The 18,530-nt window shown below is 28.2% G+C and overlaps 1 protein-coding gene across 2 annotated transcripts in view; it reads right to left on the bottom strand.

Moving 5' to 3' along the window:
* Window positions 1-1,103: 1,103 nt before the first annotated feature.
* The window catches only part of LOC107436307 (pantothenate kinase 3), a 46,804-nt gene continuing 29,377 nt past the window's right edge, over window positions 1,104-18,530 (bottom strand). For both annotated transcript variants that reach the window (XM_087157347.1, XM_087157346.1), the window contains exons 6-9: window positions 18,049-18,225; window positions 12,652-12,775; window positions 4,635-4,760; window positions 1,104-1,248 (exon numbers count right to left, since the gene is read on the bottom strand). In XM_087157347.1, the coding sequence (XP_087013473.1) occupies window positions 1,198-1,248; window positions 4,635-4,760; window positions 12,652-12,775; window positions 18,049-18,225 (478 nt within the window). In that variant the 3' untranslated portion in view covers window positions 1,104-1,197. The remainder of the gene's footprint in view (window positions 1,249-4,634; window positions 4,761-12,651; window positions 12,776-18,048; window positions 18,226-18,530) is intronic.

Genomic DNA, 18,530 nt, shown 5'->3' with positions numbered 1-18,530 from the left:
GTGTCATTTCAATTTAAATGCATTTTTACATTTATCAACAACAATGATTCCAGCTATTTTTCAAGAAGGGAATTGTAAGGAAAACACTAGTATTTAAATTATTAACTAATAATGTAAAACAAAGTTTCTTGCAAAAACTGCGTACACAAAATCTCTAGAATAAATTGTATTGCATATAACATTCATTCATTTATGTGTATATAACTGATATTTCGCTCTTAGAATTTTTTTCATCAAAATTCAATCAAATGCAGTTTGCAGTTGTGCCAATCAAATGCAGTTTGTACAATTTTCTTAAAAAATAAATGAACTTTTTTTTGTGCAATGTATTATATTTGTAAAGGAAATTTTATAAAATAATTAATTCTTAGAATACTAAATTTCAACTGTATACTAGTTAAAATGTGAGCATTTGCAATACATACTAGACAAATGTGTTGTAAATGCATCAGCAAAGTGTGAATGTTTTGAAACACTTGACATGAATTTCCATTATTGAGAATCGTAACATTTAAAAAAATGTAGATAGGAATATCTGCTATTGAGATTTGCAATATTAAAAAATGTATTTAAATAAGAAAATTTAGCATTAAAAATTTCTGTATGATTTTTTTAAATCTTCAGAAATTTTAAATGCCCATAATATCAGAGTTTGAAAAAAATCAAAATAATTTGAAAAATAAATTATTTATATTTATTGCTTTATGTTTAAGTTTCGATGTTCATTTAATTTCCATTTCAATACATAAATTACAAAACGTTTAGCCAAATTGATTTTGAATATATTTTGAATCATTTCTCTAAAACTGAAATAAATTTACAAAATATAACATCTTTTTAGTTTGCCTTTTTGGAAGATAATTTTTACTTTTTAAGCGTTTTTTTCAAGATTCAAATATTGCTTAAAAAATTCTCATATTTAGGAATATTGATGTAAGATATTATTCATGAAATAATATTAGTTCTTTTCTACTTTCTTAATAGAGATTTTAAAGTAGAAATATTTCTCTGCTGTAGTGCGAAAAAAAAAAGATTTAAACAGTATAGTTAATTTATTTAATTAAATTTTAAATCAATCGTTCAAATGAAAAAAACAAACAATATTTTAAACATAAGTATAATGTTTATAAAGAAAAAAAAAATGTTGTACAATATACAAAAGTTGCCCCATGTTAAATACAAGTGTTATGATAATCCTCAGTGACTCTTCATCAACTCTTGAAGACAACCGATAGCTCCAAAGTAACCCTGGAATTATGCATAAATGTTAATAAATGTTATGCTAGAAAAAAAAGTTCACCTTTGATAACACACAATATAATTCAAATCAAAGCAAATATTGATTTAAATATTGATATTTCTCTATTATCGTACTCGTTTATTTATTTACTAATTACTGAAATCAATTAAAAATGTTAAATTTAAAAAAATATATATATTTCAACACAAAGTAAGTTTTACTTTAAAAATCGTTTATCTATTATCGTATCGCATTGCAAACTTATTTTGGAAATAATTAAAAATATTACATTTGAAGAGAAATAAAAAGTACTGCAAATTTATTTCGAATCAAAGCGAGTATTACTTTAAATATTGTTTTTCTATTATGGTACCGAATAGCAAAGTTACTCTGGAATTAATTAAAAATCTAAAATTTAGAAAGTTTACTTTATTTCAAATATATTTCGAATCAAAATAAGCGAGGCATTTATCTATTTTTTCGAATTTGGAATGGAAAAAATATTTTAAAGTATTGCAAATATATTTCAAATCAAAGGTAAGGATTACTTTATTAATCGTTTATTATTTATCGTATCGTATTGCAAACTTATTTTGGAATTAATTAAAAATATTACATTTGAAAAGAAATAAAAAGTACTGTAAATATATTTCGAATCAAAGCAAGTATTACTTTAAATATTGTTTTTCTATTATGGTATCGATTAGCAAAGTTACTCTGAAATTAATTTAAAATGTTAAATTTAGAACAGTTTCCTTTATTTTAAATATATTTCGAATCAAAATAAGCGAGTCGTTTATCTATTTACTAATTACTACAATCAATTAAAAATGTTTAATTCGGAAGAAAAAAAACATTTTAAAGCATTGGAAATATATTTCAAAACAAAATAAGTATTACTTTAAAAATCGTATCGTATCGTATTGCAAGGTTTTTTGTAATTAATTGAAAATATTACATCTCAAAAGAAATAAAAATGACTGCAAATATATTTCGAATCAAAGCGAGTATTACTTTAAATATTATTTTTCCATTATGGTATCGAATAGCAAAGTTACTCTGGAATTAATAAAAAATTTTAAATTTATAACAGTTTGCATTATTTAAAATTTATTTCGAATAAAAATAAGAGAGTCAAAGTAACTATTACTAAATATCATCTATTTTTTATCATATCTTATGATAAAGCAACTGTAAAATTGATTAATTAATGAAAAATAGTAAACTCTGGAAAAGCAGTTCACATCACTGCAAAAAATATTTCGAATCAAAACAAATATTATTTCAAATATCGTTTATCAGTTACAAATGTAATTATAATGGTTCATAGAGGTAAAACCTTCTTCTTTAATTTTTTTTTCTTTGCATAAGAGGACTACAAATAACAGTCCTTTTATGCAAATATTATCCAACTGCATTTTACGCAAAAATGTAGTCCTTTTATGAGTAATTTGAAATAACGTTTATCGATCAATAAAATATTGCCATAATGTTGTCATGAACAAATATAAATATTTTAGATTAAAAAATAGTGTTCCCAAAATTATAATTTAGGTTGAAAAATACTTAATAATTAATGCAGTTATGCCATCAATACAAATATGGTGAATAACATAATTAATTTTACTAAATAGGTTTAATTTATGAAAAACAGTTTCTCTGACATAGCAACTTTTTTCTTGCATCAGTCCGTTAAGAAATTAATTATTCGTCATTTACTCAAACAATTTTGATAAAGACTTAATTTGATGAAAATACAAGAAACATTAATGTCTAACATCATTTTGCCTTCTTAATCACTTAGTTCACCTGCATTATTTTAATTAAGTTTGGTGCAAGGTCAAAAATTTATTTAATAAAAGACATATAAACAGGGTATTTCGTAATAATTACCCTCAATATTTATTTTAAAAACTCTGATAAATAAAAGTATGTAGTTTAAAAGTAGCAAATTCATATTTTAGAGAGAAAAAAAAAACGATAGCGAAATAATATAGAAGAAGGCGAGACTGGAAGCATTAAAACGTGTTTGATTGCTGAAGTAAATAAAGAAGGGTTATGATAAGGCAGTTACTAGAAAAACTTTCAAGTTTCACCAGGGAATCAAATTGGTTATCATGTTTTCGATCCTAATTTCTCAATAAATTTGTGAGTTATGAAATAAAGATAAATGATGAAATTATGAAAGATTTTAAAATTTTTTTAATTGAAATTCCAATTTTATCATACTTAACTTCGAACTCACGATACAATCATTACTTTTTATTTTACTTCATTTATTTATTTTTTATTTTAATACCGGCATTAAACAACCGATCCTCTAAACTTACGACTATTAATATTCAACTAGCCTCGTACATTTGAACCCAGCCCAGAATATCAAGATCTTCAGGATCAAGCATTGGGACAGACTAGCCTTCGTGGAGGACTTTTTGATGCAACTAACCCTCATTTGCGTTATGGGAAGAAGAAAACCACGAAAACATTCCACAGGTGGACGAGCGTCTTGATTGCGAAGCCAATGGTTGCGGCTTCGAATCCCGCTCAGAGCATGGATGTTTCTATCCGTGTTTTGTTCTTTGTTGTGTAATGTGTGATTGTGGCTCACCCTAACGGTGGCAGTGTGGCGTGGGTAATGTTGCTCGTATCCGTGACTTAGGCTGGCAGGTGCCCAACGGATAACGTTAAATGAGCAGCACTTCCGGAAACTCCGAGGCAAAGAATGAGAGTTCAGTACCTGCCGTTAAAAAAGTTAAGAAAGAAAAAAAAACATTTCACCGATAGACGGCAAAGAGATTCCAACCCATTATCTGTCTACCACTAAGGATATTTTACGTCAGCACTGCGGTCAGTGCTGACGTATCAACCAGCTACCTCTGGAATTCGAATCCGGGAAACCTCATTTCAAGGCGAACACTCTATCCCCTAAACTCCCCGGCTCAATGCTTGATATTTTTTCTTCTTCTTTTTTTGACCGTCGTTGAGCAACCGACCCAATTTTATGAGTTTACGACTACTAATGTTCAACTATATAGCCATGTAATTTTGACCAATCCAAAAGACAAGGGAACTCCTGGATCGAGTATTAGGAGAAATTTGCCTCCATGGAGGACTTTTTGATGGAGCTAACCCGTATTTGCGTTACACGGAGAGGAAGACCACGAGAACCTCCCATGGTTAGCCTGACAGCAAGGGGACTCTTCACCCATGATCCTTCTATCACTGAGGACATTTCACGTCAGCACTGTGGTCGGTGCAAGCAGGATGCGGAATTCGTATCGACTGGGATTCGAACCCGGTTCGCCTCATTGAAAGGCGAACGCTCTATCCCCTGAGCCATCGCGGCTCCAATGCCTACTATTAAGAAATTTGAATGTAGAATATGCCTTAATACCTCATGTTCTAAAAACAATGCTTTGAGAGCCCCACGAGACCAAAAATCCATGGCGTATGATAAGAGCTTCATGGCTATTGTGTTACCTCGCAGGAAGTTGCCAACAAATACAACTCTTTGAATGCCCTGGAAAAAAATAATTAATTAAATGTAATTAGACAATACAAATTGGTATCATGCAATTAAAGTTAGTAGAGCTTCTTCACATTTTATCAAAGTAATATTTAAGGTCTGACTATTAATTTTTTGCTAAACTATCCATGAGTTATGTTAACTACATTATATTTGTATGCATTTTTATTACTATTTAGTTATTATGCCTTTATTTAATATAATGAATATAATAAAACCAAGGTAGTTCGTTCGTAATTTATCATTATAAGGATGTTATGGTTGCGCCTTAGGTTGTAGATATTTATAATAAGTAAACTGAAATTACTAACAATATTAATTACAGTTATGTGTCATCGGCGTATGGATTTGTATATTATAATATATTATTTGGAGTGAATATTTCAACCTAATAATCAATGATATGGAGAAAATGAAGGAATTTTAAGAAGAAATAAACAATTTTAAATACCGAAAAATTAATTAGAAAATGCTATCAAAGATACAGAAGAACAAGTAGTTATAACACATTCTACATTAAATTCATAAAATAAAATTTAAAAGCTGAGTTTTCCAAGCGAAGTAAAAAGAAACATTTTTTTTAATTTTCGTCAGGCCTAAAAGTTTGAGCAAATCATTTTCAAAACACGAAGGAGGTGAATTTTTGGTGATGACAGAAATTTAACACGAAAGTGATGCTCCTTACGTTTCTCGCTTTTAGGAGAGAAAAAAAAAATTTTTTTCCTTCCCTTTTTTAGTTTACTTGTAAGACTTAGTTTTCAATTATTATAATTATTATTTTATTCAATAATTTTGTTCGTTTTAATTTTGTGTTTGTTTGTTTGTGACAAAAAAGTCGTCGAAATTTCAATTTGAAATAGAAGGAATATCTTTCCTTGTAACATTTAGAGAACAATTCTAACTTGTAAACTCTCATCAGGCATAGAGCTTCTGTTGAAATTCGAGTCTCTAAGCTATTCGAACATTGGTTGTCATTTCGATTGACTATATAAGTACTTTATGGCGATAAAGAGGTCAGATAACGATTATAACTTGTTATTATTAGTCTAGAGAGAGATTTAAATAAAGTGTGAGTACTCTATGAAAGAAGTAGGAATTCTGTTTGACGATAAATTCCATTTGGCATCAGGTTACAATAACTCTTACAAATATGACTATACTATACTATAACTTTTACTATAACTATTTACTAAAACTATTTTTTTCAGCACACAGCTTTAATTATAACGTCTAGGTATTCGAGGTGGAGCTGGAATATTGATTAACATTAAATTTCGTTTAGCGATAATATCGCAATAAATACCGCAGCAGCGTTTAAGAAATTAAACTTGTATGGTGAGTTCTCCGATAAAAGTTTGAGTGTTCTATAGCGATTTGAAAAGTAGTCAGAATTTTAAGTGACAAGGTGTTCGTTTTCGTATTAATATCGTAATATTTTTTGAATAAGGTAAATCATAAATTCTGCTTTTAGTAGTCAAGTAAAGTCACAATCTATCTTCTATATTATATAAAACGCTAATACGTACGTATGTATGTATGTATGTATCAATAAAACCGATGATATTTCTTTTCTCGCGCTGGCAACAGTTTTCATTTTTAATTGATTGGATTCGGCGCGCAAGAGCACGCAGTGAGCAACCAGATAACAATAACCAGAGTGAGCATTATCAGGTTGTTCAATTCAGATTCATGCACTAAAAACATGACAATATTTAATTTAAACTCAATTAGGAATTGAAGTGAGAATGCTTTAAAAGGCCGCTGTTGAATTGATATTTTTCTACTGGGAGCTACCTAAACGTCTAAAAAACGTTCAAGTGTTTGTATTGAATGCATTGAATCTTTTTATATTTCGCGTTTATTTATGCATTGAATTTTCACGCTTTAAAATGCAGAATATTAGTGAAGCAATATTTGATAATTTATTTTGCTAATATGTTTCTTATTTAGCTAATGTTTTGATTTTTTCACCATGTACAATCTAAATAGCTAATATACTTTTTTAAAAGCCGATAAGAACATTGGTAGAATTCTTCTACATAAGTACAATACTATGTCTTTGATGATAAAATACTATGTCTTTGATGATAATATATTATGTCTTTGTGCTAGAACAATGTGTTCATTGGCGAGCGAGCGCAGCGAGCCATGGATCACGGCGTGAACCACATAGGATTGCGCAGCAATTCTCGGGGGTTGGCGAGCGTTAGCGAGCAGGGGGCGGAGCCTCCTAGTATTATATAAAACGCTAATACGTACGTATGTATGTATCAATAAAACCGATGTTATTTCTTTTCTCGCGCTGGCAACAGTTTTCATTATTAATTGATTGGATTTGGCGCGCAAGAACACGTAGTGAGCATCATATGGCTAATCCATGTTATATAAAACGCTAATACGTTTTAGTTGATAGGCTTCGGCTCGCAAGAGCACGTAGTGAGCATCATATGTCTATCTCCGATTGTCACCGAGAAAAAAACGGTTGGTTGGTTATGAGTACTAAAATAGTTCCTTTTCATTGGCAGAAATGAGAAGTGTTATGCTATTGCTATTTTATTTTGAATTATTTTAAATTGAGCGCTTTACTATTCCAAGTTTTGTTATATTATCTTTACATCCGGCGTTCAGTGGCAGACTACTATTTCATATTGTTTTACAACACATGGCTTTAGCCCTTTTGTGGGAAAGACTTTAAAACAAAACTTACAACAGTTACTTTTCTCAACAACTGAAATTTAGAATAGTGTGATTAAGAAAAATATGTGAACTGTTTGCAATTTCAAATTAATATTGAAATGTACAGGTTTAGAATTTTCTACAGTGAAAAGTTTTCGGAACTTCAGTGTTCAAAAAAGTATGCAAAAGCTAGTAGTTAAGAACGTATCCAATGAGCGAGTAAAGCGAGCATCGGTTTGCGAAGCAATCCGAAATGAACTGCGAAAGCAGTTCCGGGGGTTGGCGAGCACCAGCGAGCAGGGGGCGAAGCCTCCTAGTTTAATATCATTTCTTTAAATGAACCCCTTAATAAAGTCAACAATAAGAACCCCTTAACAATAACCCCTCAACTATAAATGAAGACTGAATAAGAAAAATGAAAGTTTAAAAATAGTGATTGTTTCTAAAAAATTTTTTTACCCAGAAACTATTCGATCGATTTCGTAGAAATTTTGTATTTTGTCTTTTAAAATTAAATAGTTTAAAATGAGGCAAAAATGTGTATACCTTACAATACAAAAAAATGTTCGACCCTTATTAAATAAAATAATAAATAATTACTTAAATTTATTTTTAAGTAGATTTAACTTTGCATAAATTAATTTTATTATGGTGTTATTGTGCTGCGGTTTGCCCAGAAACTTATTAATTAACACATTTGATGCATTGATTGGCTCGTAGTTTGTGAAAATCTAAGTATTAGAACAAAAGTTATTCAAAGTGTTTTCTCTGCCTGGGACCATTTCAAACTATCAAATAGTTCTATCAGTTTTATTCCTTTCTTTATTTTTTTAGTTATTTTTAGTACCGTATATGTATGCGTCATTATTAGGTTTTAAATCAGACAATGACATTTTTTAGTAAATATGTACCTTCTGTTTAATTTGCATTACCCTGTAAATACATCATATATTAATTATGATGATTTATGCTCTAAAATTTCAGTTAATCCTTTAAATGCACTTAAAAAATTATTCTCTAGTCTTAAATACACTGTAAAATATGATTTTTCACTATTATTTTTAATTTTAAGTTCTGGAAAAGCTTTTAGAGTTATGTTTCATTGAAAAACATGATGTACAAAGTTTAATAAACCTAACTACACAAAAGGTGAATGAAAAAAGAATTTCGAAATTCCATCTTTAAAAAAGAAATAAAGTTTATAAATAGAGTTCATGGAAGAAATAAAGTTGAGTAAAACTATCTCTAAAGGTCACTAAACAAATAATTTTAAACACATAACCCTCGTGTCTCGGCTTTCATAAATGAGTAATATGAAAGTAAATAGCAATATAAAATTATGAGATAAGTAAAATATTTTATGACTCCCAATAATCTTTAAGGAAAGCTAAAGTGAAAATTTCTATTTTTAAAAGTGTAGTGTCTTCTTGAAATAAAAGTTCAAAAGCAATCTGATCAAAAACAATAGTAAAAAAAGCGCATTCATGGCATTATAATGAGTATATTTGCCTATAATAATAATGGCCTACATAACTTTTTAGATCGAAGCCTATTTGCTGATACAAATAGCTACTTAAAATGCTTTTAAAATAGGGTTTCGAAAAATATATGCCATTTTAAGACCATGTTATGTTTGAATCTTACTAAAGTGTATATTTGCTTTAAGTTCTCAAAGAGCTAGAATCTAGCAAAAAAGTTAACTGATATTCCTCATCACAATTTTTTTTTGTCCGTTCATTTGATTATATTTTACAGGGTGTTCTATCCCGAATGTACATTTTTAGAATCTTTTTCAAAAAAGAACTCAAAAAAGTTCATACATTGGGAGTTGCAAAATAATATTAAGAAAAAGAAACAAAATCGCTATCGAAATCTGTAAAATCCTGACTGAGGAAGGAAGAACTATAAAGATCGAAACCAGTTTGATTGTCTAATGAAACTTGAAGATGTTTCAAATAATCACCATCCAACTCCTTTGTTCCCTTCGGCAATCGAACTGCATTTAATAAATTTACTCCCGTCTTCCTCAGTTGTAATTCGGCATATTTTGATAGTATTTGCTTCAATTAAGTATAACGTGCGACCCATTGATGTGCATTTTAACTTCATTATCGACAAGGATTCTAAAAATATAAATTTAGAACAGTCCTTACAAAACACCCTGAATTATTACTACACAAACATTCGAACATTGTTTTAAATTTATTCTAACAGACCATTATTTTTTTATGAAATTTTTTTTTCTGTGAAACTTTCCACCATATGATGCCGTGGGAAATGTTCTCATAATGAAGACAACTTTTAGTACAAGTACTGTTAAATGTATGCTTTTTTTAAAAAAATTCAAGTTGAAATTTAACAATGGACAGTGATTTTAATGGATTTCTAAATTTGGATACAATTTTAAGCCCAAAATTTTACAATAGCAAAATTATTTTTGAATGTATGGGGAAAAATATATAAACATTTACCAGTCATATATGATTTTTATTTGCAGTGACAATTTTTTGAAAATATCTTCTTACTTTACCATATTTTTGTGTTGATTTTTTAATATTATTTTTAATTTTCACTAATTATTTCTAAATTTTCACAAAATAGGTTCGCTGAAAAAAAAGCCTAGACAGACCCCTACTTAGCGAGTTCTACTCCACATGAAAGTAGTAATTTAAAAACAAACAATTACAAAGAAATTCATAATGAACCTAAATAAAAACAAAAGTTCAACAACCCTGTTTGAAGTGAAAATAATCAGGAAAAGACTATTATCTTAAATTAGATACATATTAGTGAAATAATGTCATGGTTAACTTTCTAAAATACAGATTTTTAGTAGCATTTTCCTCTTAAACATGAATCACTCAAATTTTTCGCGTTATCTAGAGCGATGTAGATTGTAATTAAATAATCGATAATAACACGGTAAAATGTCATAAATTATTTGAAGTGTAGTAAACATTATTATTAAGCATTTTTGGAGAAAAACGGATATCTGGTTCTGAAGGAAATATCTATTTAATAAACAAAATGAAGGAACTACCAAATGAAATATATATTCTGCTTAGCTATAAATTTAAAATAATTATCAATTTTAATTATTAAAATTAATTTAATTCGAATATGTGAACGTTTTTGCCATTTTTTATAATTACGCTGCTTTCAAAATCTTTTTTTTTCCTCCATTAATACAAATCCTAGATCTAAACTTTTAAATCCTTGTAAATGAAATTTAGACTGTTAAATTAATTAGAACGTATTTCAGTTCCCTTCAAGGCGCTGCTGATGTTCTAGATGTCAAAACAGGCAGAAAAATGTGTAAAATTTTGAGAGAAAAAATCAAAAGATATTGAATTAACAGAATTTAACAGTTTGATAGGTATAGGTTTGATAGACACCTTTAAAGTTTCTTTAAAGGTTAGTTTCGTTAAAGGTTAGTCTCTTTTATGTTTTTTTATAACTATGAAGCTTGTCCTTATTCAATATATTCAATATATCAAGAAATATTATTTTTTTAGCATTGTGATAATGATATTTTATAATGAAATCTCACAATATATAGTGAATACAATATTTTGTGATAAATATGGAATCTAAGTTATTTATTTACAAATCGAGCACATAAATATGGAATACGATCACGACAACGCTCCAATGATACCGATTACGATAATTATCGAACACGATAGTTTCGACATTATTATCGACAACATTGATATCGATTACTATAATATCACGGAATGTTATCGGAAACGACAGTTATATCGAATACGATATTTTTGTGAGTGGTGATAAATTTTATTAGGGTATTTGATCATAGAAAAATAATGTTAGTTAGTTATATTGGAAAAATATTTCGATATATCATGATATGTATATCGATATATCAATGATATCGATGTATCATTTACAGACAATATATCAGGATATTAAAACTCCAATATTGCTCAACACTTATCTTAATTAGAACTACTATATCCTTCTACTAAGAGAGTTATGAGATACAGGAAACAATTTGAGAGGCAAAATTAATTGAAAAGAAACAAATAAAAAAATTTCGTGCACTAAATATTAAATGTTCGGCAAGATATTTTTATTTGGCGGAATCTTAAGATTATAGATATATAATCTTTTCCCTTAACTTTAAAATTAACCATAACTAGCTCAAGTATCTATTATAAGCAAAATTAAGGTTAAAAAACTATAAATTTTTGTATTAATTGGTTATTAAAAAGTATAATAGCAAAAGTATGGTAGCTATGCTCAACATTTTATGCAGTCACTTAAGTTTATTATAAGCCAAACGGTTGATTCTATTGGTAAAATGTTAGCTTTTAAATAGCAGAATCAGTTTATCAAAAATTTATTCAATTTTCATGTAATTTGGTGTATTTTTTGTTGATAGTGAAAAACACTTAGCTTGATATTATTATGGCTGGGGTCGAAATTACTAAGACAAGTGGCCAAAAGATTTTGTTAGTACGTACACAATTTCAGACGTTCGTTTACATGTTCGTATTAGATATTTTGTTTTATTTAATGAAAACTCGAATTTGAATGAAATATTACACTCCAAACGCACTTAGATTCATGATGAAATATGTTACTTTGTGACAGTAAAACAGACCAAAAACCAAAACTAAAAATTAAAACAGCATACTATCCTTTTACATCAATTGCTAATCCGTGGGACCATTGATAATTAATTTATGGTGGTCCGAAACTAATTTTAGTGGTTCCAGACTAATGAACTACCATTATCTATAGACTAGCTAACATAATCTTGAAGTGCAGTAAGATGCTTCATCTAGTAACCGAGTCTTATATCTTCCTTTTCGCTTTTGGATTTTGACCTATTCGCTATAGGGGGACCGGAAAGCAATGCCGTTTCGGCGCATTAAATATTGGTTAGTTTTCAAAACCAATTCCTTTTTTTTTCGATTCGTTTTTGATCCGGCATTGAGCGGTTGTTGCTAACGAGGGTGAATACATTATTGATTAAAAATAAAATCTTGATAACAAATATCTGATGCACCGAAACGGCATTACTTTCCGGTCCCCCAAATAATTTGATTCGGACTATTTTAAACTGCTAGTCGCATAAATCTCTAACTGCGTTTGATTAAGAAGTTTACTCTTAGACAGATTATCAGCAATTACTTTCTCTAACATGGTTAAACAATATTATTTCACAAAAGAAAAAGACACAAACCTCGTTTAGAGCAGCCATCCTTGCTATCGAACCAATATTATTGGTTATTGTGGCCAAAGTTGTTCTGGCAAGATCTTCTTTAGTTACTTCTGCTCTCTTCTTTTTACTGCTCATTTTTCCAAAACTATACATATGAAAAATAAATAAATATTCATAATGCAAATGATATGTTTCATTATATAAAAATCAATATTTTGCAGTCCATTGTGAAGTTTGATACATTTTCATAATTACAAAAATGAAACTATGTAAACGGCATCTGTAAACTTAACATAAAGATTATTTTCAAAAATATTGAAGTTTTTATTCAACACTATTTCTCGCATTTTATAATTTTAAAAGGAAAGTAATATTCTAAAATCAATTGTTTAAAAAATTACTTCTATTGAGTAATCAGTCTCGCGTAAACTATAACTTAGAATACAAAGGAACATTATAATATAAGGGAAACCAATATACTTTCTCTTTATAATAATACATACTTTCTCATTAAAATAAGAGCTGTATACTAGCAATAACAATATGTATACTAGCTTTCTGCGGATTAATCTATATGGTTTTTAATACTTTCTATATAATTTTATTTGCAAATAGACATAAAGGATTCTGCTTGATACAATGGTGCAATCTAGAGTACTTCAACTAAATAAATGTTTCAATAGGAAAAGGTCAAATCTCCCACCTTTTTCCTAAATATTTACTAATTGTTTTCACCATTTAAGGCACAAATAATATTTATAAACAAATGGGGAAAAAAAGAAAGCCTAAATGAATGCCCCAATTTATATAGCTGCACTGTAAATGCATTCATTAAAACTGTCTATTCATGCATAGAAAATATGAGCAAGTTTTGAATGTACAGTCCGCAAAAAAAAAAAGATATCACCCTGAATAACTTTCGTTCTAACGATCCGATTTTCACGAACTAAGTGTCAATCTTAATGGTTCCTGGGGGTGACCTCAAATATGCTAATTAATTAGTGCTAACTATTAATTAAGTTACGAAATCAGACACAAAAACGTACTTTCTCTGAATAAATATATATTTTTTTTTACATATTTGGAATCTAGATACTTGAATTAGGGGGGGTAGACAAAATTTTAAAACAATTGGGTCGTAAATTGGGTTGCAATAAAGGTTTATATATTTGGCGATAGTCCAGAAAACCGCTAAAAAAAGTCGCCTGCGCAAATAAATATTTTAAGATAACCCATTGACTGATTCAAAAGAGAAACGCTTAATTTTACTAGGTTGCTAGGCAACCAATTTCTGACTGTAAAAAAATTGAAATAATGTTTTGTGATTGCTCTGAGAGGTTTAATTAATAGTTAATAGAAAACATCTCGAAGTTTCTAGGCAAAAAAAAAATTATTTTATTCTCCTTTGAAAAGAAAATTTGAATCGATTTATAAGTTTTTAGAATTTAAATACATGAACTTTTTATCTGATATTATTTAGATTATGCTATTTTTGCTATGTTTATTCGAGGATTTCATACTAAAATCAAATTAACATAACTTATACAAATTTCAGCTATATACAAAATTAGCTATATACAAAATTTTAGGGATAATGATTTTTACAGCTTTAATCGAGTCTTCTAGGCATGAAAGTTTGAAGAAAAAAAAAGTGCTTGAAAAAAAAATGTAGATTGTATAGTAATTCTAATGCACATTCACAAGGTTTTCTATAATTTACGATATTTCTTTTTTCTATAACTCAATGAATTGCTGAATGTTTAGTGACATTTTAAAAACATTGAAATATTTTATGTTTAAGAATAAGATATTGAAATAATATGTTGCATATTGTATGATTCATTGTTTAAAAAATTGCTTCATTTTGCTAGATATTTACGTTACATGGTTTTCTTTGGATAAAGATGATTAGCAAATAGCATCCACATGTTTCGATACATTCTGAAACTTACGTTCCCAAATTCACCATAAAATGTCGCACAGCATATTCTTCAATTACGATAAGCTACATTTACCACCAAATACTGCTACTATGATTATTTTTGTTTTCTTATATATATATATATCTGATATGATACTCTCTTTTTAAACAGAGCTCGTAAGGCCCTTAAGATACTGAAATGGGGGCACGAAATCTTAAAAGATTTTTTTTTCCTAATGCCCGCCTGTGTTAACATCCGTCAATTCAGGCATCTACAGGGCGACAGATATCTGTGTGGCCTAAGGATTCCTAACGAGCATCAAACATTCTCAAAATTAAGTGTTCATTCACTGGAAAATTTAGTGTTTATTCAATTTAAGTTATCTGTTCCTTCACTTGGTTATCTTACTACTTATTATTTAAACCACGAAAAGCTTAAAACAATATTATGTAAGTTATCTAAATTTTTTTTTTACATAATTTGCATTTAATAACAAATATGTCGACATGCATTTAATAACAAATACGTCATTTAGCTAAAATTACAAATTTTGAAATTTTTATGATTTTTTTTTAAAGACAAGCTATATTCCTTCACTGGTTAGTTTACCCTATAAGATTTTGAGAAATTTGCGATGTTGTGAGAGATGCTTAAAAATGTTGACTACGTATTTTTATTAATATTTATAAAATATATATTCAAGAAATTGATGAATATTTTATTCCAAATTTATTCATTCGTATGTATATTATTGAAATTTTATCAGTTATTGAGAAAAAAAACTAAAAAATAAAAAATAAACACATTAAAGAAGCACAATCTGTTGTATAATCATATTCTATCAGAAGCATGCTTTTATAAAACTCCACATTCTCTGAATAAAATGTATTTTATTCAATAAAATGTTTTATTCAAATTTCTTTACTAAATTGCAAATAGAATTTTAGACGACTAAAAAAGAAACATCGTATTTTATAGCTTAAAAAAATAAAAATGAAAAGATAAGCAAACGATTATTAGCGAAAAAAATATGAATGAAATTTTATGCTAAGCGCACGAAGTCAAGTTCCTCGCAAGTTTATCACATTTTAATATTAATCGCCCCATTTAATCATTTCTTCATTGTCGCCAAATTATTTTTTTAAAAATAATTAATTTTAATTTTTCTCAGCTTCTAATAAATAAAAACAGTTGAAACTTTAGATTTTTCAATTGAAAAATATGTAGATTAATATGGTATAAAAAAATTCATACCTTATAATTCAAAAATTTTTCATCCTTAATTTAATTAAATAATAAAAAATAATTAACAATTATTAAAAATTATTTTTTTCGTGAAATTATCTTTGGGTAAATGAGTTTTATGACTGGGTGAAATTTTCTTCGAATTGCTTTATTAGTTTTTGAAATATGACTAAAAACGTAAAAAGTGAAATTAACATTAAGGGGTACGAACTTTGGATCGCTCTCCTGACCAAACTATGGGGACCATATTTCCCAGATTGCGGCTACCCCCTATATTTTGAAGGTTAAGAATCCAAATATGTAAGAAAAAATATATGTTTATTCAGAGAAAGTACGTTTTTGTGTCTGATTTCGTAATTTAATTAATAGTTAGCACTAATTAATTAACATATTTGAGGTCACCCCCAAGAACCATTAAGATTAACACTTAGTTCGTGAAAATCCGATCATTAGAACGAAAGTTATTCAGGGTGATATCTTTTTTTTTTTGCGGACTGTACTCTTCACAAATGTTCGATATACGCTTTTGTTATATTGTATGCATCACACCTGAAGTGCTATTCTTTCTAAACTTAGTTCAGTATGTCTGTATTGATGCTGGTGGTAAAAGTTATGATACAAGCTTTCAAATCAATCATGGTTGCTGGGCCTTGAGGCGCATGCACGCGATATTTTACAAACCTGTACGGCAAAAAATCGAATGGGATTAGATCTGGGGATAGTAGTGGCCAAGAACAGAGTGTTGTGTCTGAGGTAGATCGCAACCAATCCACCGTTGTAGTAGCATGTTATTAAGAGAAATTTTTTTCTGATTTTTGCTGGTTTTGTTTTCGTAGAAACGCTGATGACAATTGGACTTCCGGCGCAGTCTATTGGCCACTATTCAAAATTTATTTATAAGTTGTACATATAATGTTATTGTATGTTGTATGTATGTTATAGGTCATACAGTACATTTATGAAATTGGGGTATTCATTTGACTTACCTTGTGCAGGTAAGTTAAATCAATATTCATATAAAAAACTTTGACATTAATACTGGTGAATCAAATGTATTAATAACGAATTTAATTTTTCTTCTAATTTCTAAAAACTTATAGATTGAAGTTTTGACTCAAGGAAATAGTTTGTTATTATATTAATTAATCTGCTTAAAAAATAAATTTTTGCTTCACCTATTTCCATTTATTAATTCACTATTACTGAGATAAATTTTAAAATTTATGGCTATAATTTTTTTTCCAAATAAAGTTTCAAACATTTCTAAAGTGCTAAAAATATTTTCTTTAAAATATTTCTTTAAATTTGTTTTATTTAGACTATTTATGGTTTCCTACAACAATATTCGTAAAGTAATTAGTACTTAAGTCTGGAAAATTCAAGCGAGCTATTTTTAGTTAATTGTCCTTTGAGTGAATATCTTATGATTACATTGTTTTCTAAAAAAAATCCTTGCCTTATTTCCTTTCAACTTAATGACACCTTAAGCATTGTGTGAATTCCTTTCCGCAATTGCTATTTATGGTTTTAAATAATTACTTGAAATAATGTCGAAGGTTAAATTAGCTTATTACATGTCACGGAAAGTTGTAATTTGTATTTATATCACTGATATAAATTTGAAGAAAAAAAATTCTGTATGATAAAATGTGTGCATGTACAAAAATAGTTTCTACAGCTTTTACAAGTCTACTATAAGCTGCAGTTCATTTTTTCAAGCTAAATTAAACAAATAAAGAAATCGAACTATTTTAATTTAGTAAGTTATTTTTTTCCTATAAACAATGACCATATATTCTTTGTTGCAAGAAAATTTATTTACCTCTCGAAATTTATAAGTTTGCTCTTCTTTGTTGGAACTGAAAGTAAAATAAATAAATCGAACTATTTTAATTTAGTAAGTTATTTTTTTCCTATAAACAATGACCATATATTCTTTGTTGCAAGAAAATTTATTTACCACTCGAAATTTATAAGCTTGCTCTTCTTTGTTGGAATTGAAAATAAAATAAATAAATAAATCGAACTATTTAAATTTAGTAAGGAATTTTTTTTTCTATAAACAATAACCATATATTCTTTGTTGCAAAAATATTTATTTAAATCTCGAAATTTATAAGCTTGCTCTTCTTTGTTGGAATTGAAAGTAAAATAAATAAAAAGTAAATCGAACTTATCTAATTTAGTAGCTTAATGTACATACAAAATTATCCCAGTTTTTTATTCTTTAAAATAAAGTCAAAGTAATTACCTGCTGGCAACTGTATTGCCCCTCAGATTAAATTTCATGTAATCTCCTCCATATATGTCCTTGACGAGTTTATCCACTTTTGAGCTATCTCCTTTTTCGGCCAGAGCGATCGCTTCTTCAAAAGTTTCGCAACCAGTCAATAGACTGCAAAGGCCTAAAAACGTGCCTCCACCCAAACTAAAATTTTAAGAACAAAAGTAATACTGTTAGTCTGTGAAATAAAACTTTTACATTTGTGTGACAATGTGATCATTAATTCAGTGTAATAAGATATTAGTCTATAAATTAAATTATGAATCATGGTATTTGTGTGATCCATTAACATCAACCACACCAATAAGTGAAAAATAATGCATATAAAAATGCATAAAGGAAAAAAAATCCCTTATTAAAAAAAATTTAAATTTTTTAATTCATATTAAGTTTCGCAACCACTTTCTCTTAACTAATAAAGGAATCCGTTTAATTTTATTAGCAACTTA

Source organism: Parasteatoda tepidariorum, chromosome 2 (assembly GCF_982258835.1).
Source record: "Parasteatoda tepidariorum strain Cologne lab strain chromosome 2, Ptep-v5.0, whole genome shotgun sequence".
NCBI lineage: Eukaryota > Metazoa > Arthropoda > Arachnida > Araneae > Theridiidae > Parasteatoda > Parasteatoda tepidariorum.
This window is presented reverse-complemented; position numbering and strand designations above follow the sequence as displayed.